General features: G+C 47.3%; 1 protein-coding gene across 5 annotated transcripts in view; it reads right to left on the bottom strand.

The window, feature by feature from the left end:
- The window catches only part of ADRA1A (adrenoceptor alpha 1A), a 94,914-nt gene extending 82,128 nt beyond the window's left edge, over positions 1-12,786 (bottom strand). For 2 of the 5 annotated variants that reach the window (XM_036856806.1, XM_036856801.1), the window contains exons 1-2: positions 12,318-12,786; positions 9,495-11,036 (exon numbers count right to left, since the gene is read on the bottom strand). In XM_036856806.1, the coding sequence (XP_036712701.1) occupies positions 9,495-10,377 (883 nt within the window). In that variant the 5' untranslated portion in view covers positions 10,378-11,036; positions 12,318-12,786. Of the gene's footprint in view, positions 1-9,494; positions 11,037-11,453; positions 11,768-11,965; positions 12,128-12,241 lie in introns of those variants that run through there. The other 3 variants (XM_036856803.1, XM_036856805.1, XM_036856802.1) reach the window with 3 other exon arrangements.
- Between the last annotated feature and the right edge of the window lie 280 nt (positions 12,787-13,066).

Raw genomic sequence — 13,066 nt, 5'->3', positions numbered from 1 at the left:
CGAAATCATTTTGAAAAAGAATATTCATCCAGAGCTTCCCCGGTGGCGCAGTGGTTAAGAATCCGCCTGCCAATGCAGGAGACACGGGTTTGAGCCCTGGTCCGGGAGGATACCACATGCCGCAGAGCAACTAAGCCCGTGCGCCACAACTACTGAGCCTGTGCTCTACAGCCCGCGAGCCACAACTACTGAAGCCCGCGCACCTAGAGCCTGTGCTCTGCAACAGGAGAAGACACCGCAGTGAGAAGCCCGCGCACTGCAATGAAGAGTGGCCCCTGCTCGCCGCAACTAGAGAAAGCCCGCAAGCAGCAACAAAGACCCAATGCAGCCAAAAATAAATAAATAAATTTATTTAAAAAAAGAATATTCATCCAGGGGCCTTAACCTAGAAAATATTAAAATGTATTACGAAACAACAGTAGTTAAAATAAGGTAGCACCAATATTAGAGAGACAGATAAATGTAACAGAAGTGGGAGTTCCAAAATAGATTCAGGATTCTAATACAACAAAGGTAGTTTTCCAAAGAAGATGGGAAAGGATACATCATTCAATAAATCTTTTAAGAATATCTGGTTAACCGTTTCTACATAAATACAGTTAGACACCACCTACCAAAATACAAAAGTAAATTCCAGGTAGATGACAAATGATGCTTTAAAAGAACGAGGAGAAAATAGAGGTTATCTGACTTACATGGGGGAAGATCTCTCCAAGCATCCCTGAGAAGGCACAATCCATGAAGAAACAGATTAAAATATGTGACTACATAAACATTTTAAATGTCTATGTATTTGTAAAAGCCACAAAAAGGATAAAATGCAAAAAAAAAACCAATGGGAAAAATAGTTGCTGAATATGTATAAAGATTATAACATTGTTAAATACTCCTGGTCTTTATTCCCTTTTCAGTGAACCTATCTCGCTCTCTCCGCCTGCATCCATTTGCCATTGCTGTTCCATAGAAGATGGATGCCCCCCAGGGAAGGAAGGGGACATGGTGTTGAGGAGGGTCCCATTTAGCCAGAAAAAGGAAGGGAAAGCCTGCCACATCTGTCCTCCACAGGTGGACTGCGGGGAAAAGTGGGGAAGGAGGGAGTGAAAAGAGGCATCCTGGTGTTTGTTCCGAGCTCCCCTCTCAACAAGGACCACAGAGGCATTTAAGAAGATAAAGGTGGTAGTGAAGGTGCTTTTCCCCACTCTCCATTCTGGGCATCTGGGAGAGGACACAGGAGGGCTCTAGCGCCCATTAAAGTGACAGCCAGTGTGGGTGGGCAGAGAGTAAGTCTGGGTTGGCACACCTGTTTGGTGTGGTGTGCTTGGGTGTGGAAGGAACCCACAGGGCTCTCCATACCTTGAGACAGGGATGAAACATTGCTGAGGGTTTAGCTCAGAAGCTTGTGAAAGGTGATCACGGGGGCTGTTATGGATAAAGTGACTCCTTGGCTTATGGCCACAGAGCAATTGTCACCCCAGCCAGGAACCAAATGGAGACACACATAAACTTTGAGTGTCTGTAGTCGCAGTAAGGACTGAGTGGGGCTGAGTCATCAGGTGGGTCAACGGTCCATGGGTGAGCACCGTCAGACTTACTGGGAGACGGCTGCGTGATGGCTGGAGACTAGCGCCTGGGGACCGGTCACTAGACTAAGCCAACATCCCCAGCGCAGGAAACTAAAAATCACCATGGAAGGTCAACCGAGGGCCCGACAATCTCCTCTCTCCCCGACCCCAATAACCACGAGGTTATGTGTGCCCCTGATGAACAATTTAGCAGGCAAACCTGAAAGGCTGAGTTATCCAAGGGAGGCTGAGTATATAAAGACGCTGCTTAAGTGACTGGATTTGACTGAACTTACTGGATTCAACTAAAAGTGTGTATGTGTGTGTGTGTGTGTCTCCACTGGAGTTCATGAAAAAGATCATATCAGTTTTTGAGAAATAAAGAAGGTACATTTTCTCAGCATGTCTGAATATAGCATGAGAAAGCAGGCAACCCAGGATATGCAGTAATAAGTGATTAATGTTCAATGTATACAATAATCTTACAAAAAGAAAATAAATGAAAATCAATGACTTAATAAAATGTGGCCGAAGAGCACAGACGAGCAATTTCACATCACAAAATCGAAATATAAACGACTGATAAAAATATGGGGGGAAATTTTCAATAGTAAAGAAACATGCAGTTTCAAAATGAGAAGCCACTATGTAAGTGTCCAGTTGGAAAACTAACCAAGTGAAAGGGCTAAAAGACAGTGAATCTACCAAACAAAGAAAATGCCTCAGGAAAAAACATCCTAGCATCTGAACCTGAAACTATGAGGTAACAAAACACAGCAATGCCTAAGTCACTAAGTATCGTCTCCTTCAAAGTAATGACTTGCCAGTGTGCAGCTGGTTTGAAAGAGGCGGCAACTGTTCAAAGCTTTGTTAGAACTTATAGTAGACGTTTTCTGAGGCTGCAGCACATTCTTTTGAATATGACGGTAAATCTCTGTTGACACATTCGTCTTGCAGAAAGAGCCACAATTAACTTAAAGCCAAGTCTGGTTAGACTACTTGTGATCAGGGAAAGCATTTCTCGTAAATCTGCTCTGGAGGCAATGACAGAAGAGGCATTCAAAAACTATGTGGCAGCTCACAGAAATAACTATTTTCAATCACGAGTGAGAAGGATCCTGCTTGGCAGGATATCTCTCAACTGTCCTGTGTAAATGTCTCCCAACTGGTCTATCCACAGTCTTCTTTTCATTAAGCCTTTGATAGTTTAAAATATAGACTTGATCATGTCATCTCTGCTCCTGGTCCTCTCCAGGTAAAAACACAAACTCATAATATGACTTTAAAGGCTTATTTGGTCAGATCTCTTTTTGTCCAGCTTCATTTGATACTAGTTTTCTATCAGCCTTTCATCTCTGGCCACATTGGCCTTCTGGAAAACCCTCATAAGCATCAAGCCAGTCCTATCGGAGTTTTTACGCATCCCATTCCTTCCCTCCTCCTTTTAGCCAATGAAGAGCTCCTCATTCTACAGATCTCAGCTCAAAGGTCAAGCTCTCCTTCCTAGCAAGACTTTTCTGCCCTCCTGCCCAGGGTCACCCTTATCCACAGCATAGGTTACCAAGGTACCACCCCATCCTCTTCATTGGATTTTTTATGTGGTTATCTGATTAATGTCTATTTCCCTGTGGAGATTAGAAGCCTGAAGGAAGGCAAGCACCCAGACTGGTGTTTACATGGTGCATTGCGTAAAGCCCAGCATACGGGGAGTTCTCCATAAATAACTGGAAGATGAAAGAGAAATGCTATTTGATGTGCTTGTGAGGAAGAGGTGCCGCAGGATGGCCACAAAAATCCCCTCATCCCTTTATGGATCTGCTCCCCCATCAGGAGATGAGTCTATTTCTCTCCCCCCTTGAACCTATACTGGCCACATGACTTGCTTTTCCTGCAGAATGAGGCAACAGTGACACTGGGCCAGGTCTGGGCCTCTCTCTTCAGAAGCCTGGCAGCTCCTGCCCTCTTGGAGAGAACTGCCACACTGCGGGAGGGCGCGTCTCAACCCCTGGAGGAAGAGTGGCCACCGATTCTGACACCCAGACAGCCCCGTGGACTGGACCTGGACTCATCCCCGCCCCACAGAGTCACAAGCCATAACGTGACTGCTGCTTTAAGTTACTATGTTTTGGGCTTCCCTGGTGGCGCAGTGGTTGAGAATCCGCCTGCCAATGCAGGGGACACGGGTTCGAGCCCTGGTCTGGGAAGATCCCACATGCCGCGGAGCAACTAAGCCCGTGCGCCACAAGTACTGAGTCTGCGCTCTAAAGCCTGTGAGCCACAACTACTGAGCCCGCGCCTAGAGCCCGTGCTCCGCAGCAAGAGAAGCCACCGCAACGAGAAGCCCGCGCACCGCAACGAAGAGTAGCCCCCGCTCGCCGCAACTAGAGAAAGCCTGTGGGCAGCAACGAAGACCCAACGCAGCCAAAAATAAATAAATAAATTTATAAAAAAAAAATATGTCAGTGATGGTCTGTGAATCATATGAATTCAGATAAGATTAACATTTATTGCCATTTGCTCTGTGTTAGGCGCTATGCTAGGCATATTTTATGAAAAAGAAAGCCTGGGTTGAAATCTCAGGTCAACACTTTTTCCACCCAGCACACTGCCTTTGGTACTGCTGGGCTCTAGACAAAAGGATGAAATAAGCAAAGATGGTGCACACACTTCAGGAGCCCAGGCTTCCTTGAGGCACAGTTATACCCTTCCTTCTTTCGTATGTTGAAGGCTAACACCTTCAAATTCTCTTTATTTAGCTTCATGATCAAAACTTGTTTTTTAAAAACATTCACTCTAAGGTATAAATGACTGATAACGACGTGAAGCATGATCCCCCCTCCCCCGAAGGGGTTCTCAATTTCAGCCAAACATTTAGGATGCGGAAAGAAAACAAGACTAGCAAGACTTAGACTGGAAAGCAGACAAGTCAGATTCCTACCTGCAATCACACTATTCAGTCCAGCAACCCACCCAGCCCTGGTTGGGAGGAGCTGGGGAGAGAGTGAAGTGTAGAGTCCAGGAGGAGGCATAACCTTCTCATAACTCCAGAGGGACCTTCAGCAATGAAATGGAAAGCCCTCACTCACCTGATTATCCTGGTCTGGTTCTTACACAGGTGGGGGCTTCACCTCTCAGCTTTGTACACGACACTCACTCACCCCTGCTCTGGTTTTAGTTTCCAGTCCCACTGTTCTCTGGCAGCCTAGCGCAAGCTGATAAGCTATTCTCCCCAAGAGACTACTTGTTATACTTAAGAGCTCCTTTGTGTATAATAACATAATGACATGTTTATTCTTCTATTCACATTTTGCATGAACTATGTACTTCAGATACTTACTAGAAACAAATAACATCTCACTGATGGCCCAGCAGACATAGTGCTGTCTTCAAGTCCCTGCTTAGTCAAACTGCAATACTTCTAGAAGCTTCTGTAGTGATCTCCAGACACAGTTAATTGTCATATTTCTCAGCACTTGTAATACCACTTTGGGGACCAATCTCACAGATTTGTGATAATCTTTTTCAATTTGTCTCCTTAACTAGATTGTGAGGTCCTTGAGGGCAGGGAATGTGCTTTAGTCATCTTTCTGTTCTGTCTAACACAGTGCCTGGAACTTATTATACAGCCATAGCTCCTGGAAGAAATAGTGTCTTACTAGTTTAGTGTCAGGAAGAAACCGTGGACCACAGATGTGGTAGGTTCGGTGATCTTGTGCCCATCTTCACTTCAACATTACCAGGTCTCCAAGACAGCAGATCCGAGAGGGAGGCTATGATTAGACCAGAGTCTCCTTCCCCTGGAGGACCTCAAGACCCAGTCTATCATGCTCATCTCCTTGGATAGCTAAGCCACCACCAGCAGTCCCAAACTCCCAATCACCTATCCTTACCTGAACTTTTTCCACCATCTAACTCTGTATGACCAGTAATCTGATCTAGCCTATGTCCCTTCACACACTCCTCTTCTTTTTTTTTAACATCTTTATTGGAGTATAATATCTTTACAATGTTGTGTTAGTTTCTGCTGTATAACACAGTGAATCAGCTCTAACACACTCCCCTTCTTTACCAGGGTCCCTAGATACAGTCAGTCATCAGCAACATTCCCTATCATCCTCAGCCTCTTAGCTGTGAGAAAGCAGCATCCAGCCTTCTTGATTGGCCTTCCTTTAAATTAATGACCCTACGTCTCAAACACATCCTTAGGACCTCCTAAATTTCCATCATCTATTTACTCCCTCACCTCAAAGATTAATCTTTCACATCTTCTTTTGCTCCTCAAACCTCCATCATTTCCTATTTCTTCCTTACTCTTAGGTGATGATCTTGATTCTTACTTTTTTCTTTTCAACTCAACTCAATTTATTGAAGGCAGCGAATACAGATACCACAGGATAGTTTCATATACATTTAGATATTTGGTTCATTTCTTTTTAAGAATGAGCAGACTGATATAGAAGGGAACCTGAAGAAAGAGGAATTAAGCTGATGTCTAGTTTTATCTGTCTGACTACAATTTGTTCCTGATGTGCAAAGCAACGCGCAAGCAATTACCATTACCCACATCTAAAATTTAACTCTCACAACAACGCTTTTGGCTTGGTAGTGAGGAACACCTGCTTTTTAAAAACTTGCATGTTTTCTATTCTTTTAGTCATTATGAAATTAAAAAATAACTTAGTTTTAAAAATACATAAAATTCATCAAATTTTGAGATGATCTTGATTCTTATTTCATTGAGGATATACATATATTTGGAAAAGATCTTTACCTTTCTCCCTCCATACCTACTGCCTTTGTGCTCATACACCCTGGTTTCCCTGTCACCTCTAAACCCTCTGGTCTCCTTCCTTGCCTACACCATCAGGATCTCTCTATTCCATCATTTCCATCAGAATATAAATATGATATCCTGTCTCCCACCTTTGAAAATTCTCTCTAGATCCTTCTAGCTACACTGCATTTCCCTGCTCCACTGTCTAGCAAAACCTTTCCAAAGAGTTGCCTGTTTTCACTGTCCCCACTTCATCTTTCATTCTCTCAAGAAAGCACACCATCAGGCTTTTGTCTCCATCACTCCACGGAAACTACTATCCTCAAAGCACCTCCTCATATCACCAAGGACCTCCACATGGCCAAAGTCCAATGTTGATTCTCCGTCCTCCTCTGACTTGGTCTAGCAGCTGCACGTGACACAGCTGATGACTCTTGCCTTGGTGAAACATTTCCATTCAGCTGCGGGGACATCAGGCTCTCCTACCTCCCTGGCCACTCCTTCCCATTTTCTTTTGCTGGTTGGTTCTCCTTTTCCCAACCTTTAAATATCAGGATGCCCCAAGCCTCGGTTCTTATCTCTCTTTTCTCTCCAGACTTTCTCTCTTGCAGATCCTTCCATTTCTGTGGCTTTAAATATGGTGATGTGTCCCAAGTTTATATCATAGCCCAGCTTCCCCTCTTAGCTCCAAATTCATGTATCTAACTGCCTACTTGACATCTCTACTTAGACATCTAATAGACACTTCTCAACATGGCTGTTCAAAATAAGCACTTGTACTTCACACTCCCACCAGCCCCTTACGACCTTTAGTTTTCCCAATCTCAGTAAAACGCACTACTATTTACCCGGTTGTTAGGTCCCCAAACCCGGGACTTATCTCTATTCCTCTCCTTTTCTCATATCCCATGTCCAAACTTGTCAGCTCTACCTTTGAAATAAGTGCCGAATGGGATCACTTCACATCACCCCCACCTGTCTCACCTGAGTGCAGGACATCCTCACCTTTCTCTCCTTGACGTCTCCAACAGCTTCCTAACTGGTCTCCCTGTTTCCACTCTCACCCCAAAATAGCCCTCACTCCTCCCAGAAGCCAGAATGATCCTTTAAAAATATAAGACCAGCCACTCACCTGCTAAAGCCCCTTTGATTGGATGGCTTCCCATCACAATTAGAATAATATGCAAATTCTACTTTGGCTTAAAAGATAGGTCAGTTTCCCTCCCATCTCTGCACATGCTGTTCCCTCTGCCCAGAAAGCTCTTCCTCCCAGACTTTGCAAGGCTTGCTCCTCAATTCAGTCAGGTCTCTGCTCAAATATCACCTCTTCAGAGAGGACTTTTCTGACCACTCGCCACATGGATAGATAGAGCACCACTCTATCCTCTTATTCTGTTCATTTTTAAAATAGTGCTCATTAATCCCTGACTTCTTAAGATATATTTATTTGTTTTTGTCTATTTCCCCCCAAAGATTGCAAACATATTACTGCAAGGATTCTTCTGCCTTGTTCATCCTAAGTGTCTAGAGCAAGTGCTTAATAAATACTCAACAAGTGAACAGATAGATGCATGAATAAATGTGCAAACTTCAGGAGGAAGGGATGGGATGCAGACAAGCAGGTAAGCAGCCAGTGGCTCAAGTAAAGAGTTTTACTATTTATTTAAATTTATTTAAATAAATTCAAAACTCTAATATAATTCTAGGAGCAGAGAAAGCAATAATGATGAAAGGCCAGGGAGTGGACTTGGAAGGGCATCTCAAGCAGCCATGTTGGGTAGAAATTTCTGCAGTGATAGAAATGTTCTATATCTCTGCTCTTCAAAACAGTAGCCACTGGCCACATGTGGCTACTGAACACTTGAAATGTGGCTGGTGGGACTGAATATTAATTTTCTTTAATTTTAACTTACATTAAACAGCCACGTGGGGCTGGTGGCTATGGTGTTAGACAGCAAAGCCCTAGAACCCGAAGAATCCCTTCCCCCAACTTGTGATTACAGGATAATAATGCATACCTCACTGAGTTATTGAGAGGACTAATGATATAAAATTGTCAATATCTGAAACATAGTTAGCCCTCAAAAAATAATAGCTGCTATTACTACACAGTTGTTGCAAATTACTTTCAGTACATGCCATGTAAATTGGCTCTAAAGTACAGAAACAGACTATTAATTTTTTAATTGTAATTTTTTGTTTGCCAGAGTTAGTGGATAACCAATGTGTGGGTCTATATTTGAGCTCACAAGCTAAAAATAGCAAACAACCATTTTGCGATCTCAGGAAGGCCTTCCAGAGACAGACGATTCCAAGTGGGTCAGCTTGCTGATATTTATAATGAACTAATTAGTTTGACAACAGCTAATTTAGCATTTGCGAAAATTGGATTTGTAACATTACTGTATTATTTTCAAACAGTGTCATCTGAAGCTTCCTGAATGATTTTGGATAAGAGTAGTGTTTGCTTTAATACTTGGTATTAAAATAAAGCCGAATGTATTTACTTATTGGAAACATTATGTTGAATTCTTTAAAGGTTAAATTGGTTTGGACATAATATCATTTTTTTTTTCTTGTCAGTGGCTCACCATACTTTCTTCCACACTGAATCCAGAAAACAAAATGAACACAGATACAGAACATAAGCAGACTGTTATAACTAACCCTTAATAATCTAATCTAATAATAAAATTACACGTTTGTTCAGAATAAGCATGGTGCTTACTTTTAGGACACAAGAATCTGCAGTCCACAGCAGCAGAGGTGAAAGTGGCATTCCATGGCCCCTGCCTAAGGGCCTGGTGGAGAGTGAGACTTGAAATCTGAGGATGGATGTATTTAAATTAAACACATGCTTTAAAGCATTAAGAAAAGTTGACGTTCTTATTAAGGAGACCAATTATTCTGCTTCGGTAGGATGCCACTTTGCAGTAGTTGAAAAAGTGCCCTAGGACGTTATATAAATGAAACCAGGAGCAGAAAGGGAATGAAAATTTACTTTTCTACATAGGAGCCTTTCCTTAACTGCCCTCCCTAGCTTTGCTGTTTGAAATGCAGATCCTTTCTCTTCCACCCCTGACTGTGAGTCTGGGGTAGCATAATGGGAAGAGGGTGAAGACTCCTAAATGCTAAAACGAGGTGCTGTAAAGACTTACCAATGGGCATCACTAAGAAAAAAGGCAGCCAGCAGAGGACGAAGCAGCCGACCACGATACCCAGTGTTTTGGCCGCTTTCTTCTCCCGGGAAAACTTGAGGAGTCTCACGGAGAAGTGTGTCTTGTTCTTGGCGCTGGGCACCCCGCTGCCTCCTACCGGGGCATTTTTGCGATGGATGCGGAGCGTCACCTGCTCCGAGTCCGACTTGTGGGTCTTGAGGCCGGACTTGAGGCCCCGGCTCTCCCTCTTGGCCACCACGTAGACCCGGCAGTACATGACGAGGATGATGGTCAGCGGCACGTAGAAGGAGCCGAGCGCGGAGAAGAGCACGTAGCCCGGCTCCTCATTGATCTGGCAGATGGTCTCGTCCTCGGGGGCCGGCTGCCTCCAGCCGAACAGAGGCCCGATGGAGATGACTAGGGAGAGCGCCCAGACGCAGAGCAGAGCCATGAGACCCCTCTTCTGCGTGACGATGGTGGGGTAGCGCAGCGGGTAGCTCACGCCGATGTAGCGGTCGATGGAGATGATGCAGAGTCCCATGATGGACGCCGTGCAGCACAGGACGTCCACCGCCGCCCAGATATTGCAGAAGACCCTGCCAAAGGCCCAGTAGCCCAAGATCTCGAAGATTGCGGAGAAGGGCAGCACCGTGGAAGTGAGTAGAAGGTCGGCCACCGCCAGGTTGACGATGTAGTAGTGAGTGACCGAGTGCAGATGCCGGTGGCAGGCCACGGAAAGGATCACAAGGATGTTTCCCAGTACCCCGAAAAGGATGAGGCCCCCCAAGATCACCCCGAGCAGAATGGCCTTGGAAATGTTCACCGGTGGCGGCGGGTGGGTGCAGTTGGAGCTGTCCGAGGCATTTCCAGGGAGAAACACCATGGTCCCAGCCGGGGCCGGGCGAGTTCCGGCTCTTGAGGGCCACGCCGGGCCTGGGCGGAGGTGGGAGCGAGGGAGCGGGGAGTCAAAAGGTCTCCGCTCCGGGGAGCCTTGCCTGCTGGGGTTGTCTGGGGGTAAGAGAGAGCGTACGGGTGGGAAGCAACCCGGGCCAGCCCTGGAAACCCTCAGAAAGCCACGCAAAGGGGCAGGGCATTAAAGGCAACATGGTGAGGGGCGCGCGGGGCTGCCCGCCGACCCTCTCCACCAGCAACGCTGGCCCGGGGCCCCAACTCCCTCCCTACGCGAGACTCAGCACAGAGCTCGAGGAGACGCGATGCAAAATGCAGTCCCAGAATTACGCGAGTCCCCTTTCCTGCAATGTCGGGTCCGTCCGGGTGTGAAGATTAAGCATTCTGCACATAATTTGGAATTCAAAACTCCAGCGCCTGTCTCTCCCACAAACCACAAGCACGGACGGGTCTGCCGTCGACTCTCAAAGGCGGGGACCCTTGGCATCTGGGCACTTCTCCCCACCCGCAGTTACCCTCAGTGTGGCTGGACTCATGGTAGATCCAGCTTCTAGGCGCGCAGGCCGGGGGACGTGGATGTGAAATGTTTGCCAAGACCGAGGCGGCTGCGGAGCGTCGTTTGCCAGCGTCCTCCTGAAAGAGCGCAAAGAGAAATGCGGAGTGTAAGCCAGGCGCCCTGGGGAGTGAGACTGTGCCCTGCCTCGACTGGCGGTCGGACCCGGCGGGGAGTCCTGCCGACTCTGCGATCCCGAAGCGGTTCGCCCGGCAGCAGGCGAGCGCGCGGGAGGGGACCGCGAGCCGTGCCCCGCCGCTGGGAATCTGCCCTGGCGCGCTCCGCCGCGCAGCCTCTCGCGGGGTTCAAGAACCGAAGCACACACCCGCCAAGCTGCAGCGCCCGGCGGCCGGACTGCTAGCAGCCGTGCAGTGAAATTAAAATCCCAGAGCCCGAGAAGCGCGATTGCGGCTGACGGGCATGCAGCGCCGAGCCAAGCCGGTGGAAACCCGGAGGATCTACCCGGTTGCCACTAGAACAGGTTGCTTCGCAGTCACCTGGAGGAGGCGGCCTGGGAGAGGGAGCCGCTGCGACCCGGGGACCGCAGGGCCAGTGCCACGCGCACGCTCACGCCCGAGGAATTCACACTTGAGTGTGCGGAGAGCGTCGGTCTGTCGACCAGCCAAGCCGGCCTGAGAGCCGCGTCCAGAGCAAAGCCCTCGCGACCCAACGAGGGCTGAACGCGACCTAGATCGGTCCAGGATTCCTTTCCTAGCCAGAGGATCAGCGGTCCCGGAGGACTCGAGCCTCAAGCCACACCCAGGCGGGCTCCGGGGGTCCAAGAGGAAGAGTGGGAGCGGGGAGCGTCACTCTGTCTAAAGGGCTGTGCAGGCGGCAGTCACTGCGGATTTTGTACAGTAGGCGTAAAAATCAAGTCCGCGCGCCCGCGGACAGGGGACGCCTCGTATTTTCCGAGCTGGGGACCACGGTCTGCGTAAGAGAGCTAGGTTTCCACAGCTGCGGGCCGACCGCAGGGACTCAGGCAGGAATGCGGGGAGTGGGGACACACCTTGCCTTGTAAGGACTCTGCGGCTGGGCCTTGAGGCGGGATTCCCGGGCAAAGGCTGCTGTGAACATCACAAGTTCTAGAGCTCACAAGCGGTACAAAAAGCAAGCAACTGCAGAAACCCGTTTCCCCCTACCTCGGAGCAGTAAATACGGGGTTAAAAAACACACTTGTTAAGGAGGAGATAACTTCCCAGAATATATAAGGGAAACGAAGTGGGGTAAGGGTAAGGGTGAAAGAAGCGGGAGGAGCTTGGGGAAAGCGGGAGTTGGGTCTCACCCTGAGGCCCAGGGAGGTTTTCTCTCATCCACCCGGCCCTGCTGGACGCCGGCGCCCGGCGCTGCAGCGCACTCACCTGGAGCGCGGATGCAGAAGCACTCTCGCGCGCGTGGCGGGGACTGGACGGGCTTTCGGTCCCAGGAGCAGCCCTGCCGCCTCCTCCCTCGGGGGAGAGGGGACCTTTTCCGACGAACCAATTCCTAGTCCTTTTGCACCCGCTGACTCACCCCTTTCTCTACCACAGACGTCTTTAAGCTCCTGTCTCACAGACGTTTTACCTGGAGATTTTAAAAATAAAGAGAGAAAATAGAAAAAAAAAAAACAAAACCAAATACAGCCAGGCAATAACTCCACCTTCACCCTTTTAATATTCAGCTCCCCGACATCAGCAAAGAATGGCAAGGAACTTTGCAGCTCTCGCTGACGTAACACAGTCAGTAGCCCCAGCTAGTACCGTAATCTCCTGCTGTTACCGTATTACTCTGAGGTAACAGGAAGAGTGCGCGCAGCAGTATTTTTTTTTCTCTTGCCTTGGGTGAACTGGGTTCTCGCTTCACTTTAAGAAAGTGTGTGTGTGTGGTGTGGGGGTGGGGGGAGCGGGTAAAAGGGATTTTTTATTTGTAGTAAATAACTCTTTTAAATGATGTGATTTTAAAAGTAAAGAAAAATAGACACTTGCCAGACACCTATTGCTGTGTGTATGATGTGTTCAAAGAAATGCCCAGTAAAGTTACTTTTGAACAGCTTGATTCAATGAACACTTAGGTTCTGTTAAAATCAAAAAGAAGCATATTGTTATGCCAAATATGCAGGTAAATTATATTA

The sequence above is a fragment of the Balaenoptera musculus genome, chromosome 6 (assembly GCF_009873245.2).
Source record: "Balaenoptera musculus isolate JJ_BM4_2016_0621 chromosome 6, mBalMus1.pri.v3, whole genome shotgun sequence".
NCBI classification, from domain to species: Eukaryota; Metazoa; Chordata; class Mammalia; order Artiodactyla; family Balaenopteridae; genus Balaenoptera; species Balaenoptera musculus.
The sequence above is the reverse complement of the archived record's forward strand: the minus strand, read 5'-3'. Positions and strand labels throughout refer to the sequence as shown.